General features: G+C 39.8%; 2 protein-coding genes across 7 annotated transcripts in view; one reads left to right on the top strand and one right to left on the bottom strand.

The window, feature by feature from the left end:
- phf21ab (PHD finger protein 21Ab) overlaps positions 1–8363 on the bottom strand; it is a 41548-nt gene extending 33185 nt beyond the window's left edge. For both annotated transcript variants that reach the window (XM_079501670.1, XM_079501671.1), the window contains exons 1-4: positions 8137–8363; positions 5769–5895; positions 4941–4980; positions 3394–3445 (exon numbers count right to left, since the gene is read on the bottom strand). In XM_079501670.1, the coding sequence (XP_079357796.1) occupies positions 3394–3435 (42 nt within the window). In that variant the 5' untranslated portion in view covers positions 3436–3445; positions 4941–4980; positions 5769–5895; positions 8137–8363. The remainder of the gene's footprint in view (positions 1–3393; positions 3446–4940; positions 4981–5768; positions 5896–8136) is intronic.
- Positions 8364–16017: 7654 nt separating this feature from the next.
- Positions 16018–22044, top strand: part of dgkzb (diacylglycerol kinase, zeta b) — a 76746-nt gene continuing 70719 nt past the window's right edge. For all 5 annotated transcript variants that reach the window (XR_013789980.1, XM_079500804.1, XM_079500802.1 and 2 more), the window contains exon 1: positions 16018–16219. Coding sequence is in view for 4 of the 5 variants with exons in the window: in XM_079500804.1 (XP_079356930.1) it covers positions 16071–16219 (149 nt within the window). In the remaining variant the exon portion in view is untranslated. The remainder of the gene's footprint in view (positions 16220–22044) is intronic.

Here is a 22044-nt window from a genome sequence, read left to right as displayed (position 1 = left end):
GGTCCTTTTGTACTCAATTAATCGAAACATTTAATAGATAGACAAAAATACAATACTATGCTCAACATCATATAAACATTTCCTAAATAAAGTAGTAGTAAATAAAAAATATGTACAGTAAACAGCTCAGGGTACATCTAGAAAAGAGAACGGAAGATTATATGGGTTGGGACATTTATTTGCCGTTTCGTTTATTCTCCACACATATCAAGTACATTTGTACTTTCTCTTCTACATCTAACCCAACCTAATTAACCCATTTAGGCCTTACATCGAAATAAATTAAAAAAAAGTATTTGAGCGTCAAAAAACAAAACAAAAAAGTCTATATTCAAAGATGTGTGCCGCATTTTCACGATTTTTCAAAAATAGCAGACCTACAAGTTCATGAGCTTGTAGATCTGCTATTTTTCAATAGCTAAAGTATAACATAATGCTTAGTTAAAACACCAAAAGGGCTTCCCGTCCAGAATGGGTTAAGGAGCAGTATGAGCAGCACCCATGAACCAACTCCAGATCTAAAGCCAATACTGCCGTAGCTGAATGGGTGTGAAGGTGTCCATAAGGAAGACACATAGGGCTATATCTTACCACTTATCCCAAAAGGTATTTGCCATTTTTTACTATTTTGAAAAACCTAAAATAGATCAAATAGCCAATCTACAAGCTCACAACATGTGATGTAGATCGGCTATTAGAAAAAAACGGCAAATAAGTTTAGGGATAAGGGGTAGTTACCTACCTACACAGAAAAGCCCCAGTCAGGTTCAAACCCCAAAACTCTTAACGGTAACGGTTGCTCACCTCTGAGCCACCTGTTTACTATTCTTACAGGTAACACTTACTGTTATGAAACCATCATCCATGTGTGTATACATGATGCTTACATATATATTATAAGTACAAGGACATACATGAAAGGACTACCGTATTTTTTACCGACTGAACAATATAGACTAATCCAGAAACGGGTCTCATGGTCGCAGCTTACGTATTTCCTGTAGGCGGAGCTGACGTAGCTGTGGGGTAAACCCGCATGTCTTCTACTACATTGAATGGTAGAGTGACTGATGTTAGTCTGCTCAAACATTACTCCTTTACCTGCTTTTTACTAACACTAACATTACAAAGATGCCCAGAATATCAGGATGAATCTGTGTTGTTTATGGCTGCTCCAACAGTAGTGGCAACATTCCAAAAAGAAAAAAATGGTTGAGACAAAGCAGTGAATGGTCCTGCAAGATACACAACGTCAGTCTTACCCAATACCCAATCTTTCTGTTTTATGAACACAAGGCTGCTGTACTTTATACCTCATACTAAGCATTTAAAGTATGAGGTAATAACCATTATTACTGTATGACTCTGGTCTCAGCCACCGCGGTGGATATTTTGACATTCCGTTTTTTTTTTTTTTGGAATGTTGCCACTACTGTTGGAGCAGCCATAAACAACACAGGTTCATTCCGATGTTCTGGGCATCTTTGTAATGTTAGTGTTAGTAAAAAGCAGGTAAAGGAGTAATGTTTGAGCAGACTAACATCAGTCACTCTACCATTCAATGTAGTAGAAGACGTGCGGGTTTACCCCACAGCTACGTCAGCTCCGCCTACAGGAAATACGTAAGCTGCGACCATGAGACCCGTTTCTGGATTCGTCTATACCTACTATGTGGACCTACTACTTCCTTTCAGTCAGTCAGAACTTCTATCAGTCACAGTCAGACAATCAGTCAATTAATCAGTCTAACGCTCAGCCAGACAGACAGTCAGTCTACCCATCTGTACTCTGAAATACAAGGTCACGCTAGGTCACAGTCTCTCTGCTACCGAGCATTACTAAAGAAACGCACACATGACTGTGTACAGCTATGCATTTACGGCACAACACTACCACTCAGACACAGTACACAATGCACTCCACACAAATGAATGGGGTGGGCAAAGAAATCGATTCACTCAAATATCGTGATTTTTTTTAATGCCACAATTTTAAATTTGAATCGTGATATATATATATATATATATATATATATATATATATATATATATATATATATATATATATATATATATATGCCTATATATTTTTCTTTAGGTTCGTTTTTTCCGATTTCTTTTTTTTTTAAAGTAAGACTGACTGAGGTTATCTGGCTGCTTTGAAGTGTATGATTCAACTTTGAATGGTTTATATTGTTTATAATCGTTTTAAAATGTTCTAGTATAAAAAAAAGCTAAGTAACTTGGGGGCAAAATCTCATCAATCGCAATATCGAATCGCAATATAATTAAGAATCGCAATATAAATCGAATTGGCACCCCAGGTATCGATATCGTATCGAATCGGGAGGTAAGTGAATCGTCCCACCCCTATACCCTACACTACATGTTGCTTTGTACTGTATAAACTATAATGTAGGATTATAATAGTATAATAATACTACTACTACATGAAGTAATTTACAAGTTGTCCTATAAATTAATTGACATATAATAACGAACACACCTTTGTCTGTTATAAGAGAACAAGTGCAGATCTTGATGGGATGCATGAAGACTTGGAAAAACACAAGGTCAAGACTTTTACTGGTTGAATGAAACCCATTAGCTATTATTTATTCACCCTATCATGCATTTTCTTGTGTAATAATGCAGACCATCTAAAACAATACAAATAATTAACAGTTTGACGGCAGCTAATTGTTTAATCCAGTGTTCCACCGCACGTAAAACGCTATACCCGACATGTGTTTAATTCGCCGTTTTAAAATAATTAAAAAAGAGACTTATCCGGGACCTGATGACGAGGCCGTCGCGTTATGATGACGAAACCGGAAATCAAGTCATCATCTGGGCTGCTAGGGCTTCTGGGAAATTGAGCCCAATGCAAGTGAACGGGGGGTTTGTTTGGACTACAACTTGCTCTGCACTGTGGTTTCGTTTCACATTGTCATGGCCGCTGGCTCGTCTCATCATAACAAACCATCGAACCATTTTTCGCCGGAATTTCGTGGTTGAAAGCTGCAAATACTTCAGCGTATGCTCCAAAAGGTAATAAAACAATCTCGGCAGTGTAGAATATTTGATTAAAATGCGGGTAAAGCGTTTTATAGAGTCAAACTGTTAATACAATTTAATATAAAAATATATATATATATATTTTTTTTTATGTTTTTTTTGTGGCTTTCGCCTTTATTTTATATATTTTATGGAGGGACAGACAGTAGGCTGACAGGAAATGGGGAGAGAGATGGGGGGGGGGAAGACATGCAGTAAAGGCCGTCGGGATCGGGAGTCGAACCCGCGGCACACTGCCGCGGGTTACCAGCCAAGGTGCCTGGACCACTGAGCCATGGCCCAGGCCATATACAAATAATGTAATCTCATAATTTACCTTAACACCGTCTCCAGTGGGAACAGCATCCAACTGAAGCATTAAAGAGCCGCTGGAATATTAAACAAGACAATCAGGTTAATTCAGGTTCAGGTTCTTCAGGTTACATTACAAGTTAAAGGTTGCAAACTTTACTTCAATATGTCAATCGGTCAGATTTTATTTTTTACTTTACTACTTCAAATCTAACCAGACATGGCGTTATTTCTAAGTGCACTGGAAACAAGTTAGTATCTGTTTGGCCATACTGACCACTGAGGGAAAAAAAGAAAAAGAAAACGGATTTCATGTCAAGTTATTTAAAGCACACGATTGGACACAGATGTGCCACCATCTTTACTGTAGTTCTGGCATTGTTGCAATTACCGGTACCTCTCTAAATCGGGAGAGCGAGATAGCGGATATAAAGCTTATGGATGGTAGTTTGGTATATTTAGCACACTCAAATTCAACCCTTGTACTCCACATCTCCTATTTTCTACTCTACTAGTAAATTAATTGCATTCACCTGGTGACCTTGTCATTCTAGTTGTCTAAACAGGGACATTGGACAGCAGGTGAATGCAATTATCTACCCGGTAAGGTAGAAAACAAAGCAGTACTGGGTGTCCCCAAGGACCAGAGGTGAAATATCTTGTTCTGAGGAATTCAAATACAACCAAAATACCAAATACTGTCTGAAGTGAATCTCTTTCTTGGATAACCAGTTTCACTGAATGCAAAACTTGCAGTACCATTTATATTAATAAATAGTATACTAGTGCATATATCGAACTACAAACAATAGTGATAATCTTTCTTGGAGAATCCGTTCCACTTATGTCTGGACAGAATATAGTTGATTATGGATGTCACAAATGAATCCAAGATGCCTAATCAGAGGGAAGGTGCAAAATATTTTTGGTGGGAGAAAAACATGATTAAAAAAACCAAATCAAAACAATTAACTTAATTTGGAGGGGCTGAGTTATTCACATTTCCATTTTCAACTTATTATCTTGGCTGTAAAATTCACGTTCAGAGGCAACTTCTCTTCTGGTATTATTTATTTATTTGAAATTTCACTAAGCACCTTGAGTCGCAGCAACTCATTTTCAAAGGGGGTCCTCATTAAAACAACCGGTAAGACTTTCTATTAGGGTCAGGTCTGTAATGCGTTATAACCACATTAATAGTGCATTATAATGCACTTATAAGGCATTCAAACAACATGTACATGATTATTACAGCAGCATGTTTGGACCGAAAAAGGTGTAGGCTGGCTTCAGCCTACACCTTTTTCGGTCCAAACATGTCCTGTAAAATGCTTTTGCTGCTGTAATAATCATGTACATGTTGTTTTAAGACCGAAATAAAACTATTCAGTTAACTAAAATTATAACACTGGGTCACCTGAAGACTACATATGGGGGGGCCCCAGTGGTCTAGTAGCTTTATGGGTAACGATCTTGTCGATATTAAATCTAGCCATGACCTTTTGACATTTACAATTCAGAGCAAGTAGTTCCTTCTGTTTACCCCTGAAATGGAGTCATAGCTGAACTTACCGCCGGGCTGTGAGTCTGGATTCCACCCCTCTGGGCTTCCCTGTAACACAAAGAATTCAACACACAGAACACAAGCTTGTTACAAATGTGGCTACCACACATCATCTGTAATAAGATTATGGCATAATACAAACAAATAATAATAATAATAATAATAATAATAATAATGTACTTTAGAATGAGAAGTTTATTTTTGTTTTATCCAAAAAAGTAGTTAAGAGCTAAAAGTCAGAGGTCACACAGTGACATTTCCGCAACGTTAAGGTGGTTGCACACTGGACGTGTTTTCCGGAAAACTGATGGAGAAACGCTGCTAAAAGTCCGAAAAACACGCTCAGTGTGCAGGTGCCTTTATAATATAAGGGAATGTGCAATATTTTCCTCCTTTAAAAACTGGTTGCTTGAAAATCAAAGCTGCAACCATTTATAATTATTTTAGGTGCATCTCTTTTTTATGCTGTATTATAGAGCTTATTAGAGTAAACCTACCCTAATAATAGTTTAATCTTTTCTTATTTTTTATTCTTACTAGTCTTAATACGTTTGAAATGTACTAGGTATTTGTATGCTATGTCCTGTATGTCAGCCCTGTTTGTACTGTTTGATGTTCGATGTCTGGGGACTGCAGATGGAAATTAGCATGTTTTGCTAAATCTGGTATATTTACACTGCATTTTTAATGTAATGTTCATTAATATACATTGTCCCGACTAAATAAACGAATAAAGTATATCTACTTCCCTGTCCTGCTGAAAGTGCTGGGTTGTATTAGCACTGTTCCTATATGTCATGCTTAGTTTGCTTGTATATCTGGGTTCAAACGCTTACATCCAAAACAGGTCAACTCCAAATGATACTAAGAGTATCATTTGTTATCATCATCATCATCATCATCATCATCACAGAACCTGAGACAGCAAGGATTATGTACCCATCTCTGAGAGGGATGCAACTACTGAGGCAGAGAGAGAAAGAGAAAGCAGCCCACTTTTACCATTTGCATTTTACTGTTTAGTCATTTAGATCAAGGTTTTTCAAAGTGGATGCCATGGCACCCTAGGGTGCCATGATACAAGTCCAGGGGCGCGTAGAATACTTTGATAATATTTGGAATTTAACTATATCACTTCAGTTTAACCACTTTGACCCTCTAAACTTTGTGAAAGCAGACCCGAGTTGCACTGGTGCAATCTTTTTCAGCGAACAGTACACTAAGGGCCGATTCATACTCCTATTTTACCGCTGTTTCGGCGCTGTAGTGCCGAAATGATTTCGGCTCGTCAGAAATTTTCAGTAGCACCGAAGAGCCGACTATAGGACGGTACCCGCCCCCCGAACCTCAAATGACGTCACATTGTAGGCTCTACAGCGCCGAACCGACTTTTATTCGGCTCTAAAATAGGAGTATGAATCGGCCCTTAGTCTCTTCACCAAAAATAGCAGATCTACAAGCTCACAACCCGTTACTATTTTTGGTAAATGTTTCCCCCAGAATAGGGATGCTGGGATTATAAAAGTTATTTTCAATCTGTCCTAATGAAAACAGATATTCTCTGATTTCCTTGTGACATTGTATTTTAGGGGGAAAGATTTACATACTTGATGCTGTAAAGTCATGTAATAATTCAGGAATGCCGTGGATGAAAAAGTTATTTACAGGGGTTCCCTGAGCAAAAAAAATGAAAAAAAAATTGGGAAGCACTGATTTATGATGCTCTCATATAGAGACATCTGCCAAGTACAACAATAGAATAATGTTCAAATCCCAGATAAACAACATTAAAATCTAACAATAGCATGACAACTTTTCCAGTGGCCAGAGATACCTGTGATCCATAAAGTTCATAGAATGAGAAAGTGACCAAAGCATAAGAGAGACAGAAGATAAGAGATGAGTATGTGGGATATATTTTTTCAGCATGGGACCAAAACAATTATCACCTCCTCCTTTATGTCAAATAACTCACTTTGGAATTGTGCCTTTTTAGGAGTCCAGACTCCAACTGTGAGATATTTGGTATACCAGGCCTAAAAGCTATAACTGTACGATGCTGCAGATTAGTCCAAGCAAGTTCATTGATATACATTTGTATACATGTTTAAACTTGAAAATAAAAGTGTGGACATTAATTTTATAACAGCGGTAGGCCTAGTATAACTGAAATAGTGACGTCTTGTTTCAGAGTTAACGTTACTTAATTGAACTAATTGCCTGCGGCTGGACAGAAGGATGTTAACTTGTCCAAATAAAGTTCCCCTGCAGGCCTGCGAAAAGGGACACAAACAGATAAAAAAATAAAATGGTGGGTTTCAACATGAATGCAGAAAGTGCTTCTGGCGTCCAGGTTGTGTTAATTGTTAAAAGTGACATATATTTTTGTTATAATGTTTCTATTATTTAATACACGTTTTATAGCCCTCTAACAGCCAACTATGGCCGTCTGGTCCTACAGTATAAGCTTCCTCCTCATATCGCTGTTTATAACTGCTTTATTCCAAACATAATGTTTACTGTTATTAACAGGATTATGAACTGTTCTTCCGACTGTCAACTCTTTGTTTCAATACCCTGACATATGAACCATCCCTCCCCCAGGTGAGCCCGACACAAAAAACACACACACAAATATCCAAAGAGAACAAGTGTCATAATGTTAGCTTAGCTTAACGGCATTTAGCATGCTAATGCTAACCAGCTAGCCAGTCAGCCCATTCGCTTCCATTATAAATTAGCTTCACAGGGCTAAATTCTGCTAGAAACCACTGACAACTGTGTTAGCCTGATGAAAATTATAACCTTTAAAGATGAATAATAATAATGCATCTGGAGCGTCTATTAAAAAATAATAATAAAATCCAGTGACATTTTTTTTTGTTTAAATGACTTTGATAACGGTGACCATTTTATAAACAATGATCCCGGCCAACATGATGTGGCTCTAAGTTAAGAGTCGGCCCTCCTCCACTAGAATAAAAACCCAACTCCTAGAATAAAAAACTGACCAGGAAAAAAATAATATCCCCTCCCTGTTTGTTTGTCCACCTGTAACTAAATACTGTAAAAACACACACAGACGACCATAAAGACGTCAAGGCAACCAAAGTTTCAGCAGAGACAAGAACAGTAAATGAAAGTTGTGATAATAATAAAATAAAAAAGGAGCCCCAATGTGGACTTACTCTCCTCTCTACTCACTTACAGCAGCCCTCTCTCCTCCTCTTCTCCTCAGAAAATAAAATAAATAAATATTCTACTAAACAACCCCAACAATCCACGGCGTTCAGAATATCCCAGAGCAGTCAGATAGGCTCCCGGCTCTGCGGCAAGGCGGGTCCGCGTTATTTTATATTTAGTTTAAATATAATTTTGTCCAAAAAGAGGAAAAAACTAAAAAGGTAGAAAACAAGAAGAACTCTTCTTCAATCTCATTCACCACAGCCTGAGAGCAGCTCTGATCACTGCGCTCCACAGGAGCTAGAAGAAGAGGGGGGACGGAAAAAACTACTTGTAAATGGGACTGAGTAGTCGTTTTGTAACGCTAAACCGTTCGATAAATTGCTATTTTACTGTTAAAGTTCGTTAAATTTGGTGGATTGGCGTCGCGGGGCGCAATGAAAACGTGTTGGGAAAGAGGACTATTTTTTGTGTCGGTGCGGCGAATTTATTTCACTTTGCCTAAGGAACAGTGGTACTGCGGTTCCCATTGCCTAGGGAAAACACCCGGATGTAAACTCACTCCAACTCACATGGAGAGAAAAGACGAAGTAACACTCCTCTCTCCTTTACTCTGCTCCTGTACTTTACGAGTTCAATGCACTATAAGGCATGATCGGTCTATAACCCAATATTCAGTGTGACTGGCATTCTATTGAGGTTCTGGTTCCGCGCACGGCGCTACTTTCAAGTGAAATATGCTTCTCATGCGGTTTAATTATACATGTAAATACTTTGACCCGGCCTTGGTTGGTTTGTTATTCTTTATTAATACTTGAAACCTTTTTGTTTTAGGTTTGTATTCCTATTTATTGTTATGTGAACTTGGCCAAAATCGGATTGTCATGGATCCCACATTTCCCACCACCAAATTGTAAACTCATTAGGCCTACACTTATTGTAGTACGTATATTGCAGGCTACTGAAGGACTTTACTAAAAATACAAAAAGAACAACTGCTTCGAGTTCGACATAATCTAAATACAACCACCAGCATGAAAGTCGTCTTCTCCTCCACCTCGCCTCTTCCATGGCCTCCCATGAGAATGGGTCGGTTTCTGACTATTGATGAGATGGTTCTTGGTTTTTATTGTCGATACGAGGAGGACCAGAGGCAGGTCCGTGCCTTTAATCCACCATTATGTAATCTTTGTTTTATTTTTTTGTTGTTGTTATTTATTATTATTATTATTACTATTATCATTATTATCATCATTATTATTAATGTCCTTCAGTTTGAATATTAGGCTAAAGTTGTGCAGGTGCAGGCAGGGCACTGGAGGAGGCCTGCTGGAGGCCACATTCTGTAACCAAAAGGCGGCAGGGATGGGGATGCTCTCTGCGACAGTCAATTTTACCATCGTCTTTCCTATCCTCTCGTGGTTCTGTTTGGTTCATTCATGGTTCTGCAATATGGAGGGCTACTCTATTCTTTTGGTCGGATCTTTTGTCAGATCAGTCACAGAGCCTGGCTGGTGGTGGTGATTTAAGCTACGGCTCCCCTCGGAGGACAAACCGTACAAAACTACTGCGTGTCCGCTTTAGTTACTCAAGTTTGTATTGTGCGACTTGGTCCAAAACAAAGTTAGTAATTGACATGACATGTTTGTCTATTTTTGTTATTCCGGAATTGATGCGAGCGAGTGAGCAATTTATACATATCCATCCCAGTGAAACGCATAATACTTTTTTATTTAGTGTATTTCAGAGGACGAACAGTAGCATGGATTAAACAACGGTAATTTTGTATCCAGGTTTCATTACTAAAATACACCACCAGGGGTTGCTGTCTGCCTGTATAATCCTGGATGTATTATTTTAGACTCTCACAGACCAACTACTTTGTATAGCCTAGCCCTAGTTTTAATCTTTACAATGCTATTGCCACGCTTATATTTGTACAGTTTTTAACACCGTTCTTACAATGTTCTTTACATAACAAATGGCGTTAATCAAACATTGGCTACAATTAAATGATATAAAATCAAAAGAACAACGCACATTGAAGAGGTATGGGATTATTGGTAATCCTGAAGAGGATAGAATTTGTTTATTATGTGACTTGGAAGAATTTGAAACTGATTTTTTATTTTTATTTTTTTACTCTCCATGAGGAATTAAGACATTTCTTAATTTTTTTGTAAAATGTCAGCTATTTCTGTTTGATAATTTAGAACAGAGGTATCTAGCAGAATGAGAGCCCACATGCTGGGGATGCAGATATCCATGTCCAGTGCAAAACGGGGGGTTAAATAGCCCACCCCAGTCAGGTGTATATAGTGTGCATGTGACTGATTGATCATCTGATGAGTTTCCACTACATTGAGTTGGAACTAGCTCTGCAGGTTCTCCAGTTAAACAGACAGTGGAGTGGAAACACTGGAATATTCTTTTCCCCATTCTGCACACCATAGTTTCTGCAGTGCAAACACATACTCAAAAACCGTGCATATTTAATTATATCATTTGCATATTTAAATAAATTAGCAGAAATAACGGGTAACTTGACAAACAATAATATACAATACTATGCAAAAAACATCATATTTATATACATGTAGGTGCCTTTAGTGTTTACACATGCAATCATGTGTAAAAAAATATGGGGATTTGAAATGTTCATTAATGTGCACTGTCCCGGAAATAAACAATTAAAGTAAAGTATGATAGCATAATTATGTTATGCTTGTAATGACTTGCCTACTTACCTACCTAGGTTCCATCCTGGAGGCAAATCTTTCCGGTGATAAAATGGCCACCAACGGAATCAAAAAAGTAAACCAAAGAACAAGATTCCTATGCAGGATATCCTCACTGGTCAACAAAAACACCTTGAAGACCCTAACAGGAGTCCTCGTACAAGGTTTCTTCGACTATGCATGCACCTCCTGGTACCACAGCACCTCTAAGGCCCTTAAAACAAGGCTCCAGACATCCCAAAACAAACTGGTCAGGCTCCCACTTTGCCTCACTCCCCGAACCCACCTCACCCCTGCCCACTTTGACAGGCTAGGATGGCTTAGGGTTGACGACAGAGTACAGCATCTTGCAATGGGTCTGGTCCACAAGATTCGCTACACCACCAAGATATCCATGTACCTGTCTAAATACTTCCTTAATGTCAACGAAGTCCACACCCACAACACCAGAGGGAGTTCAACAAACCATGTGCAACCCAGATTCGGAACAAACAAGGGACTAAATTAATTTCGCTCCTATGCCACTAAAATGTAGAACGCCCTACCAACAGTCATTAAGACATGCGAATCCCTTGACTCCTTCAAAACCGCTCTCAATGGGCACCTACGGACGGCTGCAATTCGAAACTGGCCCCCGTAAAATCTGAATCCCCACCCACCCCTTTTCCCCCTCACTGTATATGTTTTTTTTTTTCCCTTTTTACCTCCTATGATGATTTCATGTTTTGACTATATAGTTGTTTATATTCGTACGTCTCTAAATGTTTTGATGAATTGAAAATGGTGGACCCTATTGTAAACAAGTGTAATGCTTTATGGTGTCGTCCACTCAGTTAACAGTTTTTGTATTGAGTTGTACTTGAAATGTACTGTAATTCTGCAAACTGTTAAATCAATCAATCAAAAGCAAACAGTTCTTTTCTGTTATATTATTCCAAGTCATTTTTACAAATATTATTCATGTACATCTGACCACAGCAAATGTGGTTTAAATAAACTTTATTGAAATTATTCAAGGTTTGCAATTTATGCATACATATATTGCATGGAAATCATTTTGAATACAATACAAAAATATATCAAGGCATTTCAATACAAAAATAGTTGTTTTCCTTCTCACAATGTCAATAAGTGCCATGGTGTCAGTTTCTTTTTTCTTGAGTCGAGAGTTTTCTGTCCTTTCAGTTCAGTTTGTATTTGTATCTCTCCTGAGATGGCCTCCTGGTGAATCACCACATTCGTCCTCATCTGGATGGCCCCTCAGTGTTCCAGAGTTTGTTCACATGTACATGTTAGCATACCAACCATGCTTCAACTGACCCTGCCTTCATCAAACAAGCCAAGAGGGGTGACAATGATGGGGACAGTGATTGATTGATTGAATATTTTATTAGGCAACATATAAATGCAAACAGCACAATGTACAGTCAGGCATTTTTTTTGTCCGAAAAAGGATTACACCGAAGAAAGACCTTGCGGCCTTGTTTCCATTCGGGTCCCATCCACTCACACATGACATGAATAATAATTTAACACAGTAACAACCGTTGATATAACAGCATATCAATTTCCTCTAAACATGAAAATATACAGTATGCATAGGTTGGGGCTGAAGTTAATCGGAAGGGAGAAGCCAGTACAGTGAGGTGTCTCCAGTCTCTCCTCGCCGGTCACAAGAGACACCGGAAAGACAGAGGGAACTGGCAAGGCCAACATAGTGTATAACTGCAATCAAAGTCAAACTCCCGTAAAAACAACTGCAACTTCCAGGGCCTCATCATCATCATCATCATTCGAGTTCCCTCGAGATCTGCGACACAAGCTGCTTCCACTGGTCTCTGTTGTTCATTGCCACACCAAATTCATTCAGTCAGTCCTGTGTCCCTACTCATAACATCTGGAAATGTAAGTGGTTTTGTTCCTCTTGATGGGCAGGGTAGTGTCACTGTCCACAGAAGAATATCCAAAATGACCTGGTCTTTTGCTCTGTGGCAGTGTCCAGCAAAGCAGAGTCTTCTTTGTGCCACAACAACTGAGATGGGAGGGATGCCTCCGTCTTATTATCACAGGACTTTGCAGTGAACAACACCAGCCCCCCCTCACACGGACTGACCATAGAGTTATATAGGGACAGACACATAAGGACAGGCATTCTTTTTTTTAGACAAGGCATTTTCCATAGCTGCCTTTCATCGGCTATGAAAAGCTGAACCAAATAAGCTGTTCATCATGGCAACAGATGCCAGTGATGGGGCACAGTGCTGTCTCAGAAAGGAGGAGAGGTTGCATATAGAGCGTCGCAGTCCCGCCTCCTACCCTGGACCAGGAAATGAAACCCAATGCATTATTCTCATAGACATTTCTTAAAGTATTTATTTAAAGACGGTTACGCCGCGGACAAAGCCAACTCGAGTCGTGACAACTCATGACAACACAAACAATATTTTGGACCAAACAAATAATTAGAAAGAAGAAAAAAACGGCAGGTTACAACACTTTTTTTGTTGTTTTTCTTCTTTGTAATTATTTGTTTGGTCCAAAATATTGTTTGTGTTGTCATGAGTTGTCACGACTCGAGTTGGCTTTGTCCGCGGCGTAACCGTCTTTAAATAAATACTTTAAGAAATGTCTATGAGAATAATGCATTGGGTTTCATTTCCTGGTCCAGGGTAGGAGGCGGGACTGCGACGCTCTATAGTCTACTACAGCTGTTCCCTGAACTGTACCAAGTGAAGTAAGAGGAAGTTGAGGAACTACTCCTGCATGGCCGGACGAGAGCTGTCCGTGGTGCTGCGAAGCATTTCCACCTGATGTGGACACAAGTTCCTGTTCGAGCAGACATCACATGTCTGACCTTATACTCCTAAATTATAGAAGGACTGTTGACCCGTTCTCCAGCATCACAATGTCACTTAAGTCTAAGCTTCAGACCTCCCAAAACAAATTAATTCGACTACTTCTCGGCCTGGGGCCCATGACCCACCTCTTACCAACCCATTTTGCTAGTTTAAACTGACTCTGGGTAGAAGACAAGATACCTATACCTCAAAAAACACCCACAGCTACAATGCTAGAGGGAATGAGAACAACGATCTGGTACCACCCATTTTCAAAACAAATATGGGTAAATTCTCCTACAGCACCAGAGCACCGCCACCCAAGCATGGAATACCCTGACCCCCTCCCTCAAAAAATGCAAATCACGTGCAACTTTTAAAACAGGCATGAAAATCCAACCTTTCAGCAGGCCCAAGGGAGAGGAAATGACCCCCCCCCCCCCCCCCCCATTGTATATACTGTGTTTATTTTTACTGTGTTATGGACTTTTTTGATGTTTTTACTATGATGATATTGAATCTTGTTGTTGACTTGATTGCATAGGGCCTAAATGGAAAAAAGCAAGGACTTTTTTTGGTGCTATCCGTTTTGTGTTTGACTCTGTTGCTGTTTATACATTCTGTCTAATAAACTATTATAAACTATTTAATCAATCAATCAAAACACAAAAGTATGTTCTGGTGACTCCTATTTACTATATTATCTTAGTTTGAAAGAAACAATAAATGTAAAGATGTACCTAATTTGCATACACACAATCTGCAATATATCACCTAAAACTCATTTTATAAACACATTTGTTATATTAGATAACAATTTGAATATTTTACATTCAAATTATACATGAATCTATACTAGGCCATACTATAGCTGTTATTTCTGCTGGTTTGTTCAAATGTGCAAATTGCCTCATTAAATATGCACGATACAAAAATGTCCCAAGCAGAAATGCCCTTAGACTTAGTAAAAAGGTTTTTTCCTTTCTACAAGCAATCTGTCATCTCTGCGTGTGTTGACACTATACACACGCAGATAGTCTACTGGAAATTTCATGAACCCAGAAATGGTTGTTAGTATAAACTTTTATTTTAGAAATGTTATCTATAGGCCTAATGGATGAAATTCAGCTTGGTTGCTAAAAGTTGCACAGCAATTTGAGTAATTAGCATAATATGCTATGTGACCCCTACCATTAACATCCTGTATAAGGCAAAAATAAGTATCATGTGATGTGTCAAACTATAGGGTTTTCATGATTCTGAATCCATTCCAAGCATTAGTTTTGCACAAAATCACTCCTTGGGGCTCAAAACGGCCATAGCCCAATTGTGCTGACCTCATCACATTTGTGATGACGGCTATGGTTGTTTTTAGCCCAAGGAGTGTTTTTGTGCAAAACTAATGCTTGGAATGGATTCAGAATCATTAAATCCCCCTAGTTTGACACATCACATGATACTTAAAGAATGGTGAAATGTATAGGATGTTAAAGGACCACTTCACCACTTTTCAACCTATCTTCATATAATAGGTCCTCACTAATAATCATGAAAGAATGGCGCAATTTCTTTCTACTCGGTCTGTGTCTCATAGGAGGGCTGTGGGCAGTTCAGAAACCGTCTTCCAGTGACATCATCGATGGGGAATACAAGCTAATAAAAACTGCAGGATTTCTAGTCCTGAAAAGTTGCAATACGAAAATGGAAGCCATCGTTCTCACGATAATGAAAATCTAAACATTTTTGTAAAAAAATCTTGTTTAAAAAATAATCTGCCTAATGATGATGTCACTGGAAGACGGTTTCTGAACTGCCCACAGCCCTCCTTTGAGACACCGACTGAGTAGAAAAAAATCGTGCCATTTTATCATGATTATTAGTGAGGACATATTATATGAAGATAGGTTGAAAAGTGGTGAAGTGGTCCTTTAATGGTATGGTCACATATTATGCTAATTACTCAAATTGCTCAATCATACAAGTTTATACTAACCAACATTTCTGGGTCTAACATGGGACGGGGGTGCGCTGCCCGGGACAGTGTGCGTTGCAAGTCTTCGCGTCTATGACAAGCATCACTTTCTATTCTTGTCGGATCACTCTCACTCTCTAGTCTAACATGATGAAAATAGAATTCTGGCCATTTTCATATATAACAAATTACAATGTAAACATTATTTGTATTACACCAACCATGCAGCGTTTTTATAACCTGACTGACTACTAGCTAAGGTGAAAGATATTTCTAGCGCAGCCGCAGGTATTTCACATACAGCAAAAACGATCACATCATCAGTCTAGACCGAGTAGGAGTCATATTTCGGTGGGTCACCAGTTTCCGTATAACACTGGAGAGGTAGAGAAGTGGAAGTGAAGAGTGATGAATGGCGAAAAACAAGCAAGGTGTGTTGACGCCCGGAAGAAGAAGGGATCATTCACCATGAACTTCGCCGCAGGCAACCGAGTCTCGCCGTCGAAAACAGCCGACAACGAGTCACCTCACCTGGCGATAAATCAGCAGCCCTACATGTGAGTTTCAAATTAATATGTAATTTCACTCTTGTTCAACGTTCAACAACACGTTTTTATGATACAGGTTCTGGTTTGTTAATGTTGAACGCATACAACCGAACGTGTCTCTTGCCCACGAGAACCGATAGTTGAGACGTTGGTATTTATATGCTACTGTGGGTCGTTTTCATCACGTGTTTGTCAGTACAAATAGGACTACGAGGCATGAAAGCCTGAAGAACACAAGTTTTGTTGTTACCCCTAACTTCCTCGAGTTTAAGGGGCTGTTGTTGGGGGCTTGTGTGACCAATCAGGTTATAGTGTTGGTCTGACAGGTGCTACGTCATAATAGTGTGTCGTTTCTCTTGTGACCTTAACTTGATTTAACAACATCTGGTGGTCTCTCTCAGTCTCTGCTCAGTCACTGTCCAGCATCATCATCTCCTCTCTCCCATAATAACATCCTCTCTCTGAGTCTGTCCCAGGCCTCATTATTATTATTATTACTACACATAATGTCATTACAGAGGTGTGTTCTGGGTAACGGAGTTAACAGCTCTTTCTTCAGGAGTCTTTCTCCAGATGGGTCTGCTCTCTTGAGTGCTCTCCTCTGATCAGCAGCTCTGCTCTGGGACACCACCCGCTCAAATGACGGAAATGATACGCCTGGCTCGCTTTGCTGTGGCTTTGTGTGACAGAGTCTTGTGTCTGTTGGCCGAGTTGAAAAGCACTGAAACTGTTTGATCCTGGGCACATCAAAAGCAATGAGAGGAGAGGGCTTTATAATTGTTTTCTCTCTCAACACAGTGATGTCTGCCTCTGGTTACCTTTTGCTTTAGTAGAGCCTTTAGTGATGCTGATCTAGCAGGCACTGAAAGTTCTGATTTGCTCTTGATGGATATGAGTGTCAACTCGTATGCAAATCACAAGGTAAGCTCTCCCCAGAGCCAAAGGATAAGATCGGAGACGGAGACGGTAATGAATTATATTAGCATGTTTACTTTAGCTTACTTTTAAAAACATGATGGCACGCAACAACCCACACACACACACAGTGTGTCTTTTACTTTCCCTCTCCACACGCATGAGCAAACTGACACAGGCAATTCACCAGGTTAAGGTGCCGATACTGTGATACAGCATATGTATTAGGCCTAGTAACAGAAATCTGTTTTGATTACAATTATTATTATTTTCCCCCTCCTGTCCGAGGGGGGGCTGTGCCTGGGGGGAGGGGGTGCTCCAGCCCCCCAACACCCTTACTTCCCTAGCGCCCCCAAAAACAAACAAACAAACAGAAAAATAGCAGACACTAATATTGAGGCTGATAAATGGTATCTAACTCCTGATTGATAGATTTTCTTTGTATTCATATGTCCAGCTTTTTGTGTATGTGCACAAACATTACGTAACACAAACTTGAAGACGAAGGTGAGGACGCAAATTCTGAATGGCCGGAATCATGAGATGATGTACCATGATAAGATCGCCACTCACTTCACACGGGTGTGATTTTTTTTTTCATTGCATGTGTTATACATAGGTACATGGTACATACATATATACATATAATTACCAGTAGGTGCATTTCATAGTAGTAGTCAGTGCTTGTTTGTTGATTTTTCTAATTTTTTAAAACCCACCAGTTTTCCCCCTCTCCCAAGTACCCCCCCCCCCCCCCCTCCCACCCATAAAAAGAAGAGTAACCGCTAAAGGGAGAAGAGAGAAAAGAGAGAGACAAGGGAAAGACAGGGTGAAAACATCACGTTGACTCGGCCTCAGATGGCATATGCTCCTTGTGAATTGTGACAATGATAGAACAAAGTCTGCACCCTCGGGTGACTTTATACACTTATCTAATCCAATGAGATAGCTTGAAGTGAATCAAAGTGTGAGATGAGAGGCTGCCAATGTTTATAAAGGTTTTCAACAGAGCCGCGGACAGCAAATTTAATCTTTTCTAGTTTCAGAAATGACATTAGGTCCCGTAACCAGGATGTGTTTGAGGGAGGTAGATGGTTTTTCCATAGCAGTAGAATATAGCGGCGAGCAATTAAAGAAGCAAATTAATCTATATATTTTTGTCTTGTTCAGTCTGGTTCCCTCTTCAGGGACACCGAAAATAGCAATGCAAGGTGAAGGATCCACATTCAATCCTAGAATTTCAGAGATAACACTAAAGAAATTTCAGCAGGCTTGGGCATGACCAAAACATATGAGTCAAATCTGCTGGTGACTGAGAGCATCTATCATAGGAGATCTGGGTATATTCTCGATAGTCTGGCTTTGCTATAATGTATCCTCTGAAGTACTTTAAATTGGATGAGACCAAGTCTTGCACAGGAAGAGGTTGAGTTAATTGTACTTAGCGCAGCATCCCAAAATGTATCTGACAGAGTGGTACCCAATTCGGTTTCCCACCCCGCTTTGATCTTATGCAAAGCAGGAGGGGTGACCAGTAAAATGTTATATAGAAAATAAATTTGGCCTTTTGGCAGATGAGTAACTGGTAGAATGTGGTATTGTTTGTATTATAGTATTGTGATTAGCAAAATTGCGAATTTGAAAGTATCTGAATAAGTCAGAATGTTGAAGATTGAATGTGGAGCGTAATTGGGTGAAGCTGGCAAACGTGCCGTCTATATAGAAGTCTCCTAGGCAAGACAGCCCTTGTCTAGACCAGGTGGAGAATCTTCTATCAGTTTTGCCCGGTTGAAATGTATGGTTGTTCCATACAGACATAGAGTTCCAACCAAAATGTTGTCTAATTTGTTGCCAAATGTTGAAGGTGGATATAACGCAAGGATTAGAAGAGTGCTGCCTAGATTTAAGTGGAAGACTGCTGCATGTTAAAGCTTTCAAGGATGAAGAGTGACATGAGTTGGATTCCAATTGAAGCCAGCTGTCCTCTGTATCTGAAATCCAGAGTGCAATCTTGTACATATTTGCTGCCCAATAATAAAACTGAAAGTTAGGTAAACCAAGTCCACCGTTCCGATCTCTCCCTTTTTGGCGGTTTACATATTCTTGGGGTTTTTCCATTCCAAATAAAATTCAAAATTAGTGAGTCAATTTTACGAAAAATGCGGGTGTGATTTTAAATTTACTAAAGAGCTGGGGAGAGACGGTGTTGATTACTATTAGAATATAGCTTTGGTTTTTGGGTTAATTAACCCAAAAAATATAACCTACAGCTGTGATTTAATACATTTCAAGATTCTAGATGAAAGATTTTCAATTTGTCCTTACACGAGTATTGTGAAATAGTAAAATTATGTAACTCCCAAATATAGAGTAAAATTATTTGATTTCAAGTCAACATTGTAGCTGCAGTAACAACATGACGCGATGGAGTACTGTCCATGTTTAACCCATTTTGGGCGGGAACCCCTTTTGGTGTTAGCATTATGTTATAATATAGCTATTGAAAAATAGCAGATCTACAAGCTCATAGCGCGCGCTACGAGCTTGTAGGTCTGCTATTTTTTTTAAATCGAAGAACGACTGACATAGAAACAGCTTTTTCAGAAAACTGTCAGGATGTAGAAGACATTTTTAGAATCTTATCTCAGGTCAAAATTTGGTTAAATGTACTGACATTGAATGAGTGAGTAGAGTTTTATGTGCATCACATTGTGACCCAAATGTGAGCTTGTAGGATAGGATATTTTTGGTTACTTTTGTGTGGCACTGTCATCATATGAAGTATAAAATAGGCAATGGGGGGAAATAAATAAAAATGAAATGAAATGAAATATGGAGATACAAGGTTTCTGCCCGACAGCAGCGTTATCTTCTTTAAATGGCTGTTTATAGTTTGAACAACTTAATGAATCAATGTTGGGTCAGTGTTGGTTATGATGGGTATATTTAAGTCATTTCTTCTCTGTAACCCCAGTCAATCTGGGACAGGTTAGTTACCATGACAACCTGTAATCCTTGTTGTGCACACAGACAGGAACTAGGGCACGTCATAATCATAATCATCAGTGTCTTCTTCATCACCAGCAGCAGGTCTTGATCTCACGAATAAACTACTGTCGTTAGGTGTGTGTGTGTGTGTGTGTGTGTGTGTGTGTGTGTGTGTGTGTGTGTGTGTGTGTGTGTGTGTGTGTGTGTGTGTGTGTGTGTGTGTGTGTGTGTGTGTGTGTGTGTGTGTGTGTGTGTGTGTGTGTGTGTGTGTGTGTGTGTGTGTGTGTGTGTGTGTGTGTGTGTGTGTGTGTGTGTGTGTGTGTGTGCGTGTGCTCAGAGGAAGATAGGAGATATTAACCATTACATTATCAAAAGGGTGATTTTGTCGCATTGTGAGCTTGTAGATCAGTACAAATATTTTAATACATTTGAACACTTGAAATGGGACATTCTGCATAATGAGTACTTTTACTTTTTTGTACATTTTGATTGTCAATACTTTTGTACTTCAAGTACATCTTGAATTCCAGACTTTTACTTGTAACGGAGTGTTTTTATATTGCAGTATTGATACTTTTACTTAAGTAAAACATTGGAGTACTTTTCCCACCACTGCCCCAGGAGTCGTCAGCCTATGGTCTGGTCTGACCCTTTTGTAGGTATAGCAAGTTACCTGGTCTGACACTACAAGGGAGCCCCCAGGGGGTGACTGTCAGTACTGCGAGGTGAAAGAGACTGAGATCCCAGTGGTGATTGTGAATTTTTTAATTGGCTGTCTAAAATAACAGCAAGGCTGAACTCAGGGGGGGGAGCCCACGGGACGGAGCAGCAGCACCAGCCACACGTGGATGGATCTCCGCTGTTTCCGGTCTCTCACTCACCGGCACGTCCGTGCAGGCGGCGTGCAACCTCTGCTTTTACTGCAGTATGCAGCTGCTGCTCCTCTCTGGCTCTTCTCTGGTGGTGTAGGCAGGACGTTTATATAAAGAGTGATGTGGGAGGGAGGCACGTTGCAGAGTGCAGCAGTAGAAATGTGAGAGGTTGAGCGACAGCGAGGCAGGTCAGGCAAGAATGATGCTCCAAATGTTAATGCGCTTCGAGAATCGGTTACTCGGCTGTATTGGACACGGAGGCCGTGACCTCTTCTCCTAGCGTTATCGCGTAAGTTGTCGGTCAAGGTTAAGACCTCCAGTCCACACTCACTCCTTCTCAGGTGATTTACGATCGAATCCCACCAGAGTCTGAAAATACAAACTTAAGGGTAAAATCCTCTGTGTTTATTTAACTCTGACAGTTACAAATGGATACATTTTGAAATTCCCCTTTGGGGTTTGGGGCATGAAATATATCATCATGAGCATCAAATGAACTCTGAAGATTTGACTGTGTAGAGCATTGGCCTTAGAAAACACAGTTTACAAAATCATGATCTCTCAAGGAATACTTAAATGACATTAAATGGACTCACACAGAAGTCAAGTGGACTCCTCACCTGCAATTCATCTGAGTCGCCTGTAGGTGGTGACTGGTGAGATGCGGGAGTGCACACAGCAGCAGCACTCTTTCTCAACCAATCGGTGAAGAGGAGCAGAGTGTAGGAGGGCCCGAGAGAAAGAGGGGGAGAGTGGCTGAGATAAAAGTATGTGGAGAAGGAGAGAGAGTGTGTGTGTGAGAGAGAGAGAGAAAGGCAGAGATGACTGGGAGAAAAGAAAGGAAGACGGGAAGCAACAGGTAGAGAGAGAGAGAGACGGTGAGAGAGACAGAGGGAGAGAGATGAGTGCGTGTCCGTCTTCTCCCCAAAGCTTTGTTTTGATCAAGTGTCCTTTTTGACACTTCCTGGATTGCTGGTGAGAGCAGCGTGCCTGGTGCTAGAGAGACAGAATGAGAATGTCATGCCATGGAGAGATAGATGGAACGAGAGGGGGGTAGAA

The sequence above is a fragment of the Electrona antarctica genome (genome assembly GCF_951216825.1).
Source record: "Electrona antarctica genome assembly, chromosome: 5".
Classification (NCBI taxonomy): Eukaryota; Metazoa; Chordata; class Actinopteri; order Myctophiformes; family Myctophidae; genus Electrona; species Electrona antarctica.
Note: the sequence above shows the minus strand (reverse complement) of the source record. Positions and strands in the feature narration are given on the sequence as shown.